The 18898-nt window shown below is 38.3% G+C and overlaps 1 protein-coding gene across 9 annotated transcripts in view; it reads right to left on the bottom strand.

Moving 5' to 3' along the window:
- PARD3 (par-3 family cell polarity regulator) overlaps window positions 1-18898 on the bottom strand; it is a 447831-nt gene that overhangs the window by 117139 nt on the left and 311794 nt on the right. For 5 of the 9 annotated variants that reach the window (XM_082753473.1, XM_082753468.1, XM_082753467.1 and 2 more), the window contains one exon: window positions 2734-2844. The exons of 3 other annotated variants lie outside the window; for them this stretch is intronic. In XM_082753473.1, the coding sequence (XP_082609599.1) occupies window positions 2734-2844 (111 nt within the window). Of the gene's footprint in view, window positions 1-836; window positions 910-2733; window positions 2845-18898 lie in introns of all 9 variants that reach the window. One more of the 9 variants, XM_082753474.1, reaches the window with a different exon arrangement.

Here is an 18898-nt window from a genome sequence, read left to right as displayed (position 1 = left end):
TCAAGTCAAAGCATAATAATTTTATAAAATTGTGGGCATGATTGATTTTTTAATGGACCATTCACTTGTTCTCTGACCCCCTAAGGATTTTTCTTCCAAGCCTTTCATACATAGTAAATTCATTAAATCCAGCCTATTTCCCCAAAGTATTGCATCATTACAGAGGTATATAGCATCAAATACCAAGTAAAATAGAGCAAGTGAATTGTACCGCTAAAAACATTGAGGGGGAAAAACCCACAGAAAACAAAGTTAGAATAGCAGCCATTATGAACCAACACTTGTTAACACAGTAATATTTCACTCTGTCTCCTCACAAGCACTTTGAGGGATTGTTCAGTTAATTTGCAAGAGTACTCTTCATTAATAGCATGTATCTAACAGCATTATTTTACAGGATCAAAAGAAAACTCTCTGCAATCTAACTGCACAAAGATTTAAAGTCTCAATGGATCAAATCGACATCTGAATTTTTCAGAAACATAAGGAAGCACCTCACACATTTGGTTGCTATTTTATTATCTTTTATTAGTTGTACATGCCACTACCCCAAAGAACTTGCATTCTCTTATAGACATAACACAAAGGAAAGCAAATACACAGTTAGGGAAAGAGAATAACGGGAGGAAGAGGACCCGTGTTATGATAACATCAAGCTGTTATGAAGTTCTGGCACATGCATTTTCTGCAGTTTCAGTGAAGACATAAAATTGTTTTACGGCACACAAGGAGTGAGATTCCAGGAAAGAGTCAAAATGGTTAGCATAACTTGATGGACAGGGATTAGGAATTTGCTCCATGCACAAGGGGCTATACAAATAATTTCATAATTCTACCTTGGTACCCAGCGTGACTATTGCAACCTCTCTCATATCATCACATGGACAGTTTATACTCTCACCATTCTTACTGAGAGAGACAGAGAGACAGAGAAAGAAGAGAGAGAATGAAGAGAGAAAAAACATTACTAACTCAACGCCCAGTCTTCCTTCTTGCAAAAATGTACATGGCTGATTACCTGGGGACCTGTAGTTGCTAACAAACTCGTAAGTGCTGGGCAACCTTGGGTTCAGCAGAGCCCATTAAGCCAGGGATCATCAGCACTGTGCACATGTGGCTATGCTTTCTGCAACCCTGAGCTGGCTGGAGCTATGGAAGCTTTCAGTGTCTCTGCATCCCCAGTAAAAGTTTGTCCCCAGATTGGATGGTCTGCCCATGCTTAAAGGAAAGTTGACTGCACAATCACGCTTATATCCAAATTAACTTATTTCCCTCATTTCCACTATTTCCCTTTACCATTAATCTGAAAGCAGATTACTCTGAAAAACAGGAACAGATTTAGTGATCCTGTTTCGCTTTTGTTAAAAGAGAGAAAATAAAAAATAATCTGTCAAGTAAAAACCAATCAAACACTGTGATCCAGCCACCCTCTACTGTCAGAATGGATGGAGAAAGACATGAATAACTTTTTACATAGATTTATCCTAGTATATCTGTTAAAGAGAAAAAAAAATCCCATAATGTAATCCAAACAGATGGTCTCATATGATAAAGTTTCTGCAGTTTAACAAGTTACTGTTGATCTTCAGTAACTCATAAATGTATAGCCTGCCTTAACTGTAATGTAAATCGCTCAGCCTTAAAACAACTGAGAGCTAACCATTTTACATTGAACTGAGGAGACTACACAAGAGATATGGCTCTGCTATTCCAGTAAATTGTCAGAATGATGAAGCCATCATTTGCAAACTTCTGTTCTTACCCACAGAAGCCCAAGGTGCATACAGATGATGGTCAAAGGAATCATTATGACTAACTAGTCACACCTCCTGTACAAGGACAACAAAATTTCCCTCCGTAGTTCCTACTTCAATCCACAATTTATGTCTAAGCTATATGATAATTTTTAGATAAATCATCTCAACTTTCACTGCTAAATGTGTCTGAACCTATTTACCATTCAACATTCAAGCTATGTAGCCCTTTAAAGTTTGTCTCCTTACTGAAGAGTTATCTATTCAGAGGCCTTGTTTCCACACACACCCCTGTATGCTAGTTAATTTACAACCTAGTCTTTCCAAGATTTTAGCTATATTGATAAAAGAGATAGGCCCCAAATAACTTAGGGCTACAAGAGACAGGATGAAAAGTAGAATGGAAATATTGAGAAGAGCATATGACATATACATTTAATAGGTTTTAATGGTAAAGGAAGCTGACAAGGAAAAATAGAGGTACTCACCACTCATTTTTACAATTAGCAGTTTAATATACATATAATTCCATAAACAGACTGCATGACACATAAATAGACTGAACCCCAGTGACAATTACACTGAAAATTATAATTTTTAGGTTGTTTCTAAATATATCAGTGAAAAAACTAGATATGCAAGACTTTGAAGAAAAATACAAAACATACTTCATTCTATATAAATACTTGTTTTCTGAAAAAGTCAATAAAATCAGTTATAGAATGTATAGAGAAAACATTTCATGTTATTACTCCAGTCTCCTCAATAAGGAAAGGAGCTCTGGTCTATAAAAGATGCTTACTGCAGCCAAAAAAGCTGTGGATACTAGTGTCCAAAATAAATCCAGCTTTGTCTTGTTATTTAAAATATATAAACATATCAACATTTGGGAAATTTCATCAGTGAAAATTGAACTTTGGTTATTTAGTTTAAAAAACAAACTCTCTCTATCAAGGTTTAAGCAAATACTGAAGTCTACCTCTCCTGTTCTTGCTTCATTCGTATTCTCTCCTCTTCTGAAGTAAGAGCTTCCTGCACTTTTATTTTACCCGTTTTCTCACTCTTGTCATCTTTGCGATGTTTGCCAAACCTGTTAATAACACACAAAAAAAGAATCTAACTTGTGAAATGAACACAACTGTATTTTCCTTTTCCTAAGACAAAAAAAAATCCTCCAAGAAAGGCTGCTTGAAAACCAGGAAGGGAAAGCACAAAGACCTCAGAATTTCAATTATTAATCTTTACAGGCTGCTTTCGTGTTTTTTTTTTTTCTTTTTTTTTCTTTTTTTTTTTTTTTCATAAGTTGTTCATTTTTTTTCTTCACTCCTCTTAAAGTTTACAGAATTCCTCACTAAAGAACAGAACAAACCAAAAGACTTATAGTGCCACATTCTTGATTTCTGCCAGGAGTTTTGTGTCACTATTCTTAAATACATGGTCAAGCAATGTTTTAGAAATTATTTAACACTAACACTGCCAAAGAATGCAAATCAAGTTTACATTGAGTGAAGGCTTTCACATATGAACTGCAAAGAAACACCCAGCTGTCCAACAACTGCCCTCCAGAAGTACCACCCTCCTCACCCTTCCCACAAAGCAGTTTCACCATCCAATGGACAACATCCAAAAGAGAAATGTATGCTTTTTTGTTTGTTTGTTTTGTTTTTAACTTTGTTACTCGTGACTCTTTTCCTCCAAGGGAGTTCAGTGCAATGAGTGAGAGCAGAGGGATGGCACTGGCCAGGCTGTCCCAGATGCAGCAGGGTATTGCCAGCCCAGTGGCAATATCTTGCATCTTTTACCTCTCTCCCCCTTTACAGGCTATGTTTCAACTATTTTATGTTTGTTCCATATTTGCACATTCCACCACATTTTTTTAGACTTTCAGGGAGAGCACAGTCTGGCATTTGAGATATTTAGCTATTATTAGGACAAAATTTTGTCCTAATAATAGCTAAAATTGTAATAATAATTGTAATAATAGCTAAATTTGTTAGGCATTTCAGATCTACTCAAATAGGAACAACTTTTGCAAACCAAACACACTCTAAATAGAGCCCAAGTCTAGATGACCACTTTTTGTCTACTTAAGGCTGAGAGGATAACACGTATCTATTGCACAGAATCTCTTTATAATACATACCTATTAAACATGGGATCATTTAACACACCAAAAAGCAGCAAGAATTTTACTCCACAGATTGACACTTGCTGCACTCAAGGGCCCACATCAAAAGTGAAACAAAAGAACTGAAATGTGCCATGTCCGGCAATAATGCAGGCTCCAAAATGCTCATAAACAGTGAAATAAAACATGCAATTCTTAAAACTTTCTTCTAACCCATGAAAATAAACTCTTCAGAATGTTTCTTACAATACTTCCCCTTTTGTTCATTCTAATACAAAGCCATGGTGTGGGCTGATGGCATAACACACAGTGAACCTGCAGAAAGATTAATTTCTGGCCTCTCAGTCGAGAGATACTAATATACTGTGTAACCATGCTCATGGTTCCTAAAGCATCTGTTAAAAAAAAAAAAAAAAAAAAAAAAAAAGAGCAGTGTAGGAGTATGTACGTAAACTTTAAAGTGCATGGCTGCTCTCCACAGTTCCCAGACTGCTCAATTCCAAATTCAGGCATATGAAAACTAAAATTGTTCAATAATAATTATCTGAAAAATGAAAGTCAGAGGACGTGATAGGGTTAAGAAGCACAAAATACTATATAAAGTTAAATCTCTGATGCTGTAATGTGTTACATTTAAAATGGACTATATTCAGTGACCAGAAACACCAGCTTATATCTTTTAAAACATCCACCTATTTATTAAAGAGCAGTCAAGAGCATTATACAAAACATTTACATATATGATACGAGAGATTCCAATCAAGTTCTGGATGTCTTACACCAGACAAAAGAGAATGGCTAATTTAAAATAGCCCTAAATCTTCTAGCCAAGAGAGGAGAAAAACCTTGGCAGAAGAAGCATGGAACGGAGCCATTTTACCCTAATACCCAGGGGGGGCTGGGGGTGGCAGGGCTCAGAGCAACACAACATGTGGGGCTGGGAAGAGATGCACAACATATGTTGTGCTGGAGCACACCACCTCTGGGATGCCCACGTTTGCTTTTCCCTGCTGCCCTTCCTCGCCCCATTTGAAATGTCAGGCAAACAAAGGAACCCACTTCTGGAGCAGCCAGTTCATTTTTTGAAAATGAACTACTGGTTAAAAAGAAAACAGAAAAAAGTAAAATTGAATCAGTTAATACCCAGCAGATTTTGGCAGCAAAACAGAATTTCTACCACCATAAATCAATTAATTGTAAGTATGAACAGAAATATATTGAAATCAATACCTTATTAAGAAAAAAAAGAAATCTACACAGGAAATTTATAATAATCCTTGTAAGCAATCTAGTAAATGTCTGGTCGGGCTGCATGATTGCAGGGAGACTACTTCTCACATTAACATGTAATGCAAACCTAGCAAAAATCAATGGTTTGAGTTTCCAGATCCAACCGTCCAAGTCCAGAACAAGCCACATGTGTGCTGGGTTTCAACATAGGCTGGGGGAAATTACCACACAGGTAGTGCTCGGTGGAGCGGTACGGCTCAGTTTGCTTTGACTCGTGAGCAAGCTGTGACAACCACCCTTCTTCTCTTTCAGGGTATTTTCTTATCATCTTCTGCCCTCAGGGACATTCCTGATAGAGTTTCAAGAAGACATCGCTGGTCCTTTCCCAGGCATTTCAAAATTTCCCCATTCTGACAGGAGATTTTCCAGTGTCAATCTCTGATAAGTTCTGTGGTCATCCCAGCAGTGGACAGCCTGGCAGAATATGAACCACGGTGGTCTTGGAAAGTTGCCTTCTCTGGACTTTGTCACCCGCAGGAGTGATATATCTGCCATAATCACCACTGCCTGTAATAAGTTCAGCAACATTAACTGCACTGTCCCTACACTCAGACCCAGAATCATCAATGCTGTCCTCCCACCTCCCTGATTGTGGCTTCACATCCTTAACAGCATCACCTGCACAGGTAGGTATTTCTCCATGATACTCATACGTCACAGACCTGCACAACAGTTTTGGAAGCACGCTGCCCTAACTGAGTCTGACTCTAAACAAGTCCGCATGCTTTTAGTAAGACATCTGTGCAAAAATATTTACAAGTTCAAGATTCTTCTTTTCCACTGAGATCGCAAGTCCCCCATCTCTGTTAAGCTTCAGCTTACAACAGTAGCAGTAACAAACAACAGAAAAACATTTTCCAGGCTCAGCAGCAACACTTGAGAAAGGTGTTTGAAAGATCCGTGAAGTGGGTATGTACATATCTATGCATGCATACCTTCTCCCCCCCAAGCCTTTAATTTATGTAGAGGGAGCCAACATTCCCCACTCTGAATGACTTTCAAAACTTTTGCTAAGATTACTCTCACTAAGTGTGTTTGTTATTTATTTCTGTTAAAAGTATTTGTTCCGTGAAGTATGATTTATAGCCATAATGAAACCCACAATCCCCAAATCAGCATCCTCTCCACCAAATTTATAAGTTATTTATAAATTATTTAACATTCATGCTCAAGCCAAGTTTAACCACATAAGAGCAACATAGAGCAATAGTGAGGCACGCCATTAAAGCAAGCTGCTAAGCACTCCCCTAACTGTATAACACTCAATACACTCTGGGGATTAGGCTGGTGTCAAGCTACCCAAAATCACCAGTTCTTCCAGTTTCCTCATGTAGATGTTTTCTACTCTGATTTGTAAATATTAGGCAAAACAGGACACTTAAAAATAAAAATAAAGGTATTTAGATCACTGAGATTCAAGCAGTCCATGCAATATCCTTTCAAAACACCAAATACACCTCATACAGCCACCCTGAGGCTTGGCAGCCCATGCTACAACCCCTCCCTGCTGCTCTCCAGTGGCACTTGTGTACCTGTGTGATTCAAAAGAAGCAAAGTGTGGGTCAGGTCCCCAGAATTACTCCTGGCATTTTATAACACCCCAGATTGGCTCAGGGAAAAGATCTGTTTTACCTCTGTAAAAGTTTCACCTTATTAAATGTGCAAGTGGCACGCTCTGGGACTTGCCCCATGAGCAATATAACGTGAGTGACACATTCCCTGCAACCCACCAGCACGTGCATCATTGTTAAGTCTTATTTCTTTACTGCTCACTCCAAAGGAAGGAACGATGGAATTAGGATGCATGTCCTATACATGACCCACAGCAACATTGGAATTTTACTGCTGCCAGCACTATTTCTTCCATAATGCACACATTGAATGTCCTGGCACACCCACATAATAACTTCCCAAACTGAAGCAACTGCTCACTCGTAATAACAACCTACGGCTGGAAGCTCACAGAGTGCAATCGCTAACAATATCTCCCTTGCAAAATAGCAATCACCGCCCATTTGTCCTGTGTCAGAGAGTCTCCAGACTTCTGCGAGAACATGGCCTTGAGAATACTGCCGAGTGATTTGATCCCAGCCCTCGCTGCTCACCTCACTGATGCAGGAGCTGTTCTCAACTGCACGCAGCTGGGTAGTGTGTGCCTGAAGCACCTGGAGATTTGCAGGCCCTTGTCTGAACCCATGATCATCTCATTCTCATTGCTGTGAAGCTGGCTGCTGGTATAATCGTTGCAGGTCTTACAAATGCAAATGAACTTACAACTTCTTTTTTTTTTTTTTTCCTGAAGTAGACACAAGAACTGAACTGCTCAGGACCAGTGCAGAATCAAAGCTTCTTGCACTAGTGAAAAGAAAGATCGTGTTTAAAAACAAAGGCAAGAACTCCTGTTGGAATTAAAAACCAAAACAGTGCAGAAAAGGAGCATCTGCGACACTGATGTTCAGACAATCCTGAGAATCTAATTCCAAGCTCCTGTCATATCCTAAGTGTGCTGCCAACAATTTGTGAGCTATAAAAGCCCTACCTAAAATCAGCGCACAAGATACCACTGCAGAGACACAAGTCACCCCATGACGCACAGCACAAGCAGCTGAGTTGCATACACTGCTGCCTTGCATATTTAGGACAGAATAAGTCCTGATGCTAAAGCTTGAGCTACATCAGATGCTGTGGAGCACCTGCTGTCACAGCAGCACAGTGCTGATCTGCAGCCACCATTTCCCCCAGTCTGAGTTCTAAGAAGCAGAACACAGAATATTGATACTCATGGTGAAAAATAAAGATCAAAAGGAAAATGGACATTTCTCCCCCCCAAACAATTAAAAAAATTACCTGTTTATTATCATATTCTTTTACAGACATAGCTTAATATTTCTTTGAGTACACACGTGTGTTAAATAACGATACTTTTATAACAGTAGCAACATTTAAAGACATCTCACTTATCAGCTACTTTATTCAGTAGTTCTCTCATCTAAACCCTGTTTACAGTACAGCTAAACGTTAGCTATAAAAAGTTAGCTAAAAACAGTTTAATTTTATTCTGTAACTGCATAAGCAAGAACTTCCAGAAAAAAAAACTTCTATGACTAATTGAATACAGGTTGTAAATTAAAAATACCCTGTCTGTCCAAGACTGTGAGAAATAGATGAAAGAGAGCAGCTGAAATCTTGTTCATTCTAATTGCCAAGATACTCCAGGGTTCTACTTAATTTATAGCTTCTTAATTCTCCTTTTACATTAAGGGTTAGAGAAAATTTCAAGATAAGTGTAAATGCTCAAAGTCATATTCACAGATCCACAGACTTAATCCTGAAACTCAGCCAACAATAGCAATTATAGTAAGTGAAAAAATCCAAAAATATGAGCAGATCATTTTTTAAAGATCACATTAGAGGAAAGGGCTATCCTCAGACCCTATGATACTAGTTTGTTGTATTATACTTAACAAAAAGACAAGAACACAGACCTATAAGCCTGATGCTTGACCCTAAAATGGGAAATCCCATGAACTTTGAGGATAATCTAATCAAACTCAAATGCACACCCAAATCTCTCTGTCAGTCCCTAGCTGGCTTACATTCAAACTTACTTGCTTGAATGACCGTCACCCACAAAGAGGTGGCCTCATCCAGCACCTATCACACTCGACAGAAAGCTACCAACTAGAAAGTGGCTGTGGGCCAATGCATCAGAGCGACTAAACAGTGCGAGACTAAACAGAGAAGGAAGCTGCTTGGATTGCAACAGAACATTTAAAGAACAAGCTCAAGCTACATCATGATGCCATATATAAAAATATGTAAAATGGATATAAAATGTACATGTAAATGATTTTTCATAAATAGACTGAAGAAATGAAGAAAGGAGAATGTATGGTTGGTAGCAGCAGAAATTCCATATTTACAACTTATCTTAAAAATAGCTTCAGTTTACAAGAATATATACCAGTCTCCTTGATATAACAAAACAAATATACATATAATCTGCTAAATGGATTTTTCTCTGATGCGTTACTGATGAGACCATTGTCGTCTGCCAAATCATCCACATATTTCATTAGAATAAAGAGCTATAGAAGAAACATGCATCAGTTGATTAATGAAAAAAAAAAAACACAAAAATTGATTGAGACAGAAGAAGTTCAGTAGCATTATGTTCCTTAATAGAAAAAAGGCCATCATTAAAAATTAACAAATGGTAAGTGTCTTGAGCTACTCCATCAGTCCCTTCTGTCTTCAACGCATGTTCTTTTCTCTGTAGTAGCAACAGTGCTCACACACGCAACCTAACGCTACTCACAGGATTTTGCAATGACTTGTGTAGTCTTTTTCACCCTCCTGTGTCAGCAAAATGGTAAGATTTATATTGCAAAAGATTATTGTGACACACGCAAACATTCTGTTGCTAAAATAAAATTTAATAAGCATAAACAACAGTTCAACACAGCACACAAACAAAAATCACCCTGGCTCGTGATGACTTGAGTGTTTATAAGCCTTCTTTTAGAAGCAAAATTGTGCAAGTGCTATTTTTAAAAATATCCTTTTAAGTGCAAACATTTACATACTTGAAGTGTATTTCAAGCAACAGCCAGTTGTCACATCTAATCAAATTAGTGGATAAAACTCCACTTGTTAGGAGGGATGACAGAAGAAGCTGGAGTGACTCAGCAGCATCACTGTCCTGAGGTGATACAGAAGCGCTGATGTACGGGCAAGCAGGAGCAAGGTACCTGGCTACAGGAGCTTGTGGGCATAGTTGAACTGAGCATTTACAACTTTTTATTTTGTACAGGTTTCCTCGGTGATGTTAAACCTGAGGAAACAGCAAACTTTCTGGTACAGCAGTCAGCTGAAACCGCCCTCTGCCAGGAAGGTTCCTGGAGAATTTAGGTGTCCCGAACCAAGAAACAGGCATTACTGAAAGACACAGATAACTCATGGAAATGGAGAAAACCTCTGGAGAGATATACTCATATCACTTCAGAGCAATAAAGCTCACCTTCAAGCAATACACTCATGTGCTCACGAATACAGAAACTAAAACCAGGACAACCAAACTTTTAGCCCTCTCTGCAGTTGCCTTCCAGTCAATGAGTACTACACAACACGCAAGGCTCTACTGTGATATATTCACACATTTTCTCCCTGCATCCTGTGGTTCACTTTCCAAACATTAAAAAACACTTTTGGTGCTGTTCAGGTAGGGATTCATGTAGAGCTGAACAAACAAAGGTTTCCCAAAACCAGCAGCTAGGACAGCAGAACATCGCCACGCTTCGTGTGCGACATTACCAGCCATTCCCCCAACAACTTCCTGGAAAGACGTGGAAACAACATATGGGACTGGTAACTGGTTCCAGCCGCTGAAGCTTAATCCGCCTGCCTTTGTGAGTCAATATCCCGACTTCATAGAAAGCGGGTATAATGCCAAACCAATAGACATGTCATGAGGTTTCATTCAATTATTTTCATAAACAGTTTTGATAACATTTCCTGAAAGGCATGACACAACAGGCAGAATATTATTCACACCAAGGCGCTCTCTTTTCACAACTTAAGCATTTGTAATATTTACTTCCAGCATAAAATGGTGGAACTTTTAAAAACAGATTTCTTTTAGGAGATACCATCTGTTTGCAAATTTCTAAACAGAAGATAATCTTGCATTGCTTCTTGTGATTGCCTAAAAGCAGCAGGAACCATTGACAGGTGTAATAAAATAATAATAATAATTCACATGAAATAAGAAAAAAACAAAACAAACTACTAATCCAAACTACTGCAGGCTGAGAAGGTCAAAGGAAGTGGGGATACTTTTACAATGATAATATTTTAAAAACACCACCGAGACAGCAAACAAACAAGAGATTCATCTGTTGAACAGCCGAACCAACTCAGTAAGCAATACCACAACGTACTAAAAGTCACCATAAATAACTGATTTCCATGGTGGTGAGCCAAAACCTGTTAAGCTGTGGATTGTGGCATCCCGGAAGGAATGAGGAATGAAAGAGAAAGCTTCTGCTTAGATACAGCACTGCAAGCAAACATCAATGATAGCGGCAGCCACAAAAGCACTACATGACATTTTAAGGGAAGTTTTGTAACTGTCTAAGTATTTTAAAGTTTGTTTTTGTGAGAAAACCTCTTTAATATAGTGCAAATATATTCCAAAATGAGAGTAGTTATTGACCACAGATTTCCTTGCTCCAAGATTAGAGTTCACATACAAAGCATGAGCTATTTGTCATGGAAGAAAGTAACTGATATGTGTGATACAGCTAAACAACTTCAGTCTTTTCATAGAGAATGAAAACTTCATGGGCAGCATATCCTTTCTGCACTGTTATTTAATGTACTTAAAAATGCTCCTGTCCTCCTTCTCAGCAAGAATTTGCCACTCCAGACTGCAGACTGTCCTGTCAAGTAATCCAGTACTGGGAATGCTGGGCAATAAGATGTTACAACAATAAATGGAAAACTATAAATACAAACTGCAGAAAAATAAAGTTAAGTTTCACTTACAAAATGAAGAGCAAGAATCCTGAAAAAGTCTACGTGAAGGCCTCCAGGATGTCAACTCATCGTTCTCACTCTACATACATAGAAATGGACATACAATCCTCTGCTTTGCTCTATGTAATGCTATAAAACAGCTTTTGTAAAAAAGTAATCCTACATGCTAAGCACCAATAGTCACCTACTGTTAGCAGGTACCATACTCACTATTTTTGAGTCTAAAGCACAAAGTGATTATTCTTCTACAACCTAAGCAACCTTTTCTGAGTTGGGTAAAATGTTCCTGCCCAGCATGCTGGGCCCTCTTGCTCTTGCTCACGCCATGTTGAGCAAGTCACAAAACCTCATCCCCACGCAATTCACCGCACAACTGCTACAGTGCTACCACACAGACCAGGATGGGGACACTTCTACTGCTGTACTTGTTGCACTCTACAGATTAGTTCAAAAAGTGTGGGCCAATTTAGGTATTAATAATACTACATTGTATGCCTCTAATTACCAGTGTCCACTAGGAGTGTTCACAGAGAGCGTTTAAACCATGGCTACTCTTCAACATGATCCTGACAGCTACAGTTCTAATTCCTGCTCTGTTCATTTTAATGTATTATTGTTTCAAAATACAATGCTACAAAATTGCAAATTACATCTGGCTCAAGGGCTGATTATGAGAAATACTAGCACTTCTGCCTCTGCGTGAATAACTCTGATAATAATGAGAGATTGATTGAGCTCCAAGAAGTCCAAATGATGAGAAGGGTCAATTTGAACATTTCTATTAGCTTCTTTTGTTAAATCTAACACTTTGCCAGGCCAGAGACAAATACTGCATCTGGTTACCATGATTTTTTCCAACCTTACAGAAGTACAATTTAGAAAATGGGTACTGGTCTAAAGGCAGACCTTATAAGAAATGCTAATGAAGCATAAAAAACCATCCGTTTTACTGGCACTCAAGGCCAAAAAAAAAAAAAAAGAAAAGAAATGTTGCAAGGGAAATTTGCTTCAACTCTTTCTTGGCAGAAAAGAAAAAATATATATAGTTGTTGGTTTTTTTTTGGTACAAAAAGTCTTCATTACTCCAGTTTGCAACTGAAACGCTTGCTCATGTATATATGAACGTGGCATACTTTATGTAAACGTGAGTTGCAATAAAAGAGATTATTGAAGATGCACATGCAACAGGCAAAGAAAGGAGCACACAAATGTAAAACACCAGCTAGTTAAACCAGGAAATTGCAGTAACATTACTCCAACAACTTAGTTGTGCAGCCTGGCAATTACACTGTATAAAATCAGCAAAAGCCAACACAGATGCACAAAAAGTTAATCAAACTACTGACAGTTCATCCGGAACCTTCCAAAGATTAAAACTTCCCTACAGATCTCATTATCTAGAAATGTTAATATGTCAGTCAGCACTTTTTCTGTCAATTACTGAAAGTCGTGGTTGATACGAATCTCCTAGAAAATAACCTCTGTAGGGTAAATTAAGCTATAAGTGATGTCTCTATATCTTTAGTCTCGTTCACATATTTACACTTCATAGGAAGCAGGGAAGACACAACTGTTTTTCAGTACAGGACAACAGACAATACTGTAGGATCTGTGGGATGCGTCTAACGAAAATATTCCCCAAAGCTCAGATGAGCTGGCAGCTGCCATTATCTTTGAGGACGCCTATGGCAGAAAAATGCAATTCCCCTTGTTGAGCTGCAGTACCTGAGCACAGGTGGCTGTGGGCTACATTTGAGGGTTTCCTGTCCCGTTCTGGGTTCTACAGCATCACTTAAGTCTCTTCAGAGATGAAAAAGAATGAACTTTACTTGCAAATTATTAAAAATTAATGCCAATAGGAAACTTATCCAAGTGCTCTAGAACAAAACTTAATTAAGTTACACTGAATGCCCCTGAGTGGTCATAAAAACAAAAGGCAAAAAATAATAGCTATGCTGTTCTGGAACTCTACTACAAAGACAAGGCTAAGCCAGAGGACCCAGCCTGAGCCAAGCCTCTTTTTTAGCACGCGTTAGCATGCCCTTGCTGGCTTCGCACATTTCTGCCGATTCTATCAGCTGGTACTCTGCCCAGCGGCATGAAAATTGAGCTTATATACGTGATACCTTCCGGGTGGAAAATGAAGAGCAAGACTTCGCACCACAGCGGCAGCAGCGGAACAAAACATCTCCGGGGCGGACGCAATGAGGCTCGGGTGGATCAGCCCTGGGAAGCCAGCTTGGCAGCGAGTCCCCACAGCAGCTGGCGCAGGGGCTTGCCCAGAGCTACCTTGAGCCCTGGGGACCCCCAGCATCCTGCAGCTGCCAGTAGTCAGAGCCTGAGCTGTCTGCACGGTAACTGCAGTCGAGATAACTCTATCAGTTGCGATTTACGCTGCTGATTATTTCAGGGCCAATTTGGGAACAGATTTATTTCAGATTGAAAATGTGTACAAGCCAGGACTCGTACTGGACTAATTAAAGGCAAGAGATGTGGGGTGGTGGGGTTTGATTTGGGGTTTCAGCCCCCCTGTAAATAAGCTCCTAGCACAGAAGATCTGAGACTGGCACCAGCCCCGTATGCACTGGCATTTTTGATCTCATTTGTATATGCTCAGGCACTATAAGTGAGTGACTGAGCTTATATTTATTTAGAAAACCAGACAGATGATATTTAAAATAAACCCAATCTTGACATCTAAGATATTCAGCTCCCAAGATTTTCTTCCTGAAATGAGATCAGGTCTGCTTGTGCTTTGTGCTGCAGACGGTATTACAGCAATCATCACTGCCACGTTAGTATTTCTTCTGAATGCAAAACATAACTTTTATTATAGTCTAAAAAAATCTTAAAAAAAACTTAAGTCCTGTTGAAAATGGCACCTAGTCTTCACTTTTATCTTACACAAGCTGTTTTCTTACTTTTACAGTTATAAAAGGCAAACAGAATTAGCAAAGTATTTTGAGTTCCAAAGATGATATCAGGACCCCTAGCAGTTACAGATGATAGCACTGTTGGTATCATTACCTGCTCAGCAACATCAGAGGAAAGAAATACTTTATCTGTAACATTACACATGAAACTGGTGCTTGTAGAAGCATGTTGTGTTCTCAGTTTCAGGATTTTAGCACTATGGGTTAAAGACAAAGATAGTATCTAAAATAATATTGTGAAATATTTGAGATTTATTTGTGGTATGTTGCTGTTGAAATGTGTAACAGTAATTCATCTTGCATTCTAAATATTTCTGGCACACCTGGTGTTGAATATGCTGGAAGCATTTGCAATTGGTACAAAAATGTCCTACATTCATTATTGTGGTACTCAAAAATGCTGATACAGCTAAGATTCAAGATGCATTTTTGTTACTAAATTCTTTTTTGCAAAACTTTATAGAGCTAATCCACAAACTTTGTTTCTGATTAGACATTTTCTTATGAAGTACTACCTGTAGCAGCATTAACAGAAAATCTACATATATTTTCAGTCTTCCAAAAATCACATCCACCTTCCAAACTAAACCCAACACCAGCATCTGGAAGCAGTAGATAGCCTATGCTTTTAGCACACAGATATTTTGTATTTCTATAAGGCAGGAAATGCCAGAGAACATCAAAGCACTTGGAGACTGTAGCATGGAGAAGGTGCTATCCCATTTTCACAATGAGAAAACAGTTCTTCCTCAAAGCTTAAATGGCCTGTCAAACTCCTAGAGACTTCTAGACTGCAAGCACAAATAACTCTGGGACTAACTTTCTGCAGCCTCCACTCTTAGCATCTCCCTGACAAAGTCAAGCCTATAAAGTTAATACATCTGCTAAACTAATTATTTTTTAATAATTTGCCTACCAATACAGCATTACTAACATACTTCCAACATAAACTTTCAAACCCTTTAAAATAGCTATATCGATATGATGTTATTAGGTATGCTGCAGATAGAACCATGAAGTAGCTCCATGAAAACACACCATATTCTTTTTCCTTTTAGGAGTAGGAGCTATAAGGCTGATGTCAAAAAAAGTCCTGAAAAAAAAGTGTTAGCATTTGTACAGACTACGAATTTATCTTCTGCAGAAGTAAACATTTCAAGATTTACTGTTAGTCACATCATCAGCTAGCCAAACATACCCTGTAAAACTAGTTCATGAAATGAATGTATTCCAGCAGGGTCTATTTTACAAACATCTACAGCCTTTTCTTGCACTCCTGCTTATTGTAAGCTTGTACAGAAGCAGTAAAAGTTAATATGCAGAGGAACACTACATTAACTACTGAAATGTTATTGCACATCAAAAAGGTTTACTGCTATTTTGCAAACATGCTTACCTGAGTGCCATAAAACACTGACTTATAATGAGTCAGATCTATTGCAGTGCATTGCAATCAGGTCTTCACTCTCATCGTGTAAAAGAATCTCCTTGATACAAGTCATTCTACATGATCTTCAAAAGAGAATTTTGTATATGATCTTCTACAGAATTTGTTAGTGTTTTGGAATTAGGGAAATACATAACAAATTGTCAGCAACAGGATAAATTGCTAAGAACTGAAGACAGACATACTATTTTGTACTTGAATACAAAGGCACCTGTGTTATTATCTCAAAAGATTCTTGAGCTGATGATCACTGAAAGCCTAGAAGACAGATCAGAGAAGAACCACTATATGGTTACCTGTTCTGGTACTGCACCTTTGGCAGTTACTACTGATTACCATCAAAGACAAAATATCGGGGTAAGGGGGCTTACCAGTTATCATTCAACCTTGTATTGCTGCATTCTTATGTTTTTACACAAAACTTTATAGAATGTGCTGAACACAAATAGAATTAAAATACCATTTTCTCTCCCTCCAAAAGTAATATAAACCACCTTCTTTGTGACTGGCTGAACTACAAATGCTCAAGGTTTTACTTTGTATCTGTACTTCAAGATGAAAGTGAAGAATACCAGAATGAGTGCAACACAGAATTTATATTTTTAATTGAAAACCAGATGATAGTTTCCAGTGTCACATGAAATAGTAGAAAGAAAGATTTCTGTAGACTGTTTCTTCCTCGGTTCTAAAGAAAATAGTAATCTTTTCTAGCTCAGTGGATTATACTGGTTGCTATTAGGTATCATATCAGACAGTCATGCTTGGTGTCCCACTAGTTGCTAGTTCAAAACTATTTAGAGCAAGACACACAGAAACACAGCAAAAATCACCTGTTTACAGGTAAATTTTTACTTAAAACTTAACACACAATGGGTGGCTCACGGTCACAGACATGTGCTTAGCCATGTTATTTGCTATATTCTTGATGATCAAAGAACTTCAGGGCCAGCAAGACCCTCAGGGTAATCGTGTATCACAAACATCCTTTAAAATTTAAACTTTTTGGATGACAATCTTATTTTACATACATATTTGTGCTTCGTGAGAAGTAGATGTTAATTGATTCTGATTTTTTGTACCAGTGATTATTCAGTGAATCTTGTTCCCATCTCCTCTTACCGAGGACAAATAGTTTTCACTAGGAGAGTGGTTAAGCACTGGAACAGGCTGCCGAGAGAGGCAGCCGAATCTCCATCCTTGGAGATATTTGAAACTCAACGGGGCTTGACACTCGGCAAGCTGATGAAACGTGCAAGTTGGACTGCTGTGAGCAGGGGTTGAACCAAGCAGAGATCCCTCCCTGCCGGAATCATTCTATCAGTGTATTATTTTCAATGTCTGTTCAGTTCCTCCTAATTCTACTTTTTTCCTTTTTGGTTTTTTTGTTTGTTTGTTTGTTTCTTTTGTTTGTTTGATTGCTTCTATTTTTTTTTCTTCTTCTTTTTTTTTTTTTTTCCCCTCTAGAAGAACTGATAAAAGGATTCAAAGTGGGGGATATAGCACTTGCAAACCCCATGGGTATTGTGTTTCTAATATCAGCTTCTCTTCTACTCTTTCTACAAAACTTCTGTTCCTCTTATTTTTCTCAGAAATAGCAACAACAACATAAAAGCCTAAATAAGCTCTCTAAATGCCTTATATCCACCCTTTTCTTACGGTATTCATGGAAATGCATGACCTCACAGACTATTTCTATTCCAGTATATTTCATTTCAGAAATCATACTGACTTAAACCTATTTTGCTATTCTCATTGAAGTGTTTTACAGCTCTGCATTTAATGATTATTTCTCTGCACAACAGTAAGACACACGAAAATCTTAGCAGGGCATCAACATTCCTACACACTGTGAATCCAGATTGCTCACAAGAAGTGAAACGCAGCTGTAAGTTAGAGCTTTGTCTTTTAGAAAAGGATCAGCTCTCCTGCAGCTGCCCGGTTAGGTACCTCAAGTAACTACGATGTAATAGCCTGTGACATCTTCTGCTGTAAAAATACTTCAAGTTACATTAATTCTCTTCCAAGAAATACATTCCTATTCCTGTTTTTAAAAAGGATTTTCAAAAAAAGACTCAGCTTTAAAAACAATCTAGAGGCAAAGCATCTGTAACCTGTATCAATATACCAGTGCTATCAGCAGCAAATTAAATCCCCAAGGAACATTTCCAACAGATAATGAAACAAATGCCATTAGTGGAGATTTTCATCTAACAGATCCTTCACTTCTGAAGACAGTATTTATTTACCGTACTTTGTTAGGGACTAACACGTTGACTAGTTAGTAGTCTTCAATTATCACATCAGGTGGAGGAAAAAATCCTATTTCTAAATGAGCTAAAACTGAAATTGACTTTGAATCTCTGAACTGTCAACAAATTCTTCTATGAAAAGGCTTGCTTTACAGAGATTATAAAGTAGGTGTCATCCTTGACACTTGCATTCTATATTCATACTCCAGGCCTGGAAGAGAAACACTGCAGAGCGCCAGGAAGGATCTTGGAGGGCTCAGCTGTCATGCTGTATGCCTCCCTCACTTGCTTTGCAGTCAGATACGGTACTGTAGATGTCAAAGGTTCTCTATTTAAACTCACTGACAAGCAAAGGAAGAATACTGGGAGAATATGTTAGCAGCTACTATGAACTTGTCTCTAGTATCAGGTCATCCCGACACTTATTTCAGGATGTTAGAAACAAAAGCTCTGATTCTATCCAAATTAAAAAAACATACAATATACCCTCGTCAGATTTACAAGTTCAAGATTTACTATGGGAAAATCCGGTGTTAAGAGTACATGCAACAAAGAGCTGC

Source organism: Aythya marila (genome assembly GCF_965140915.1).
Source record: "Aythya marila genome assembly, chromosome: 2".
Taxonomy (NCBI): domain Eukaryota; kingdom Metazoa; phylum Chordata; class Aves; order Anseriformes; family Anatidae; genus Aythya; species Aythya marila.
Note: the sequence above shows the minus strand (reverse complement) of the source record. Positions and strands in the feature narration are given on the sequence as shown.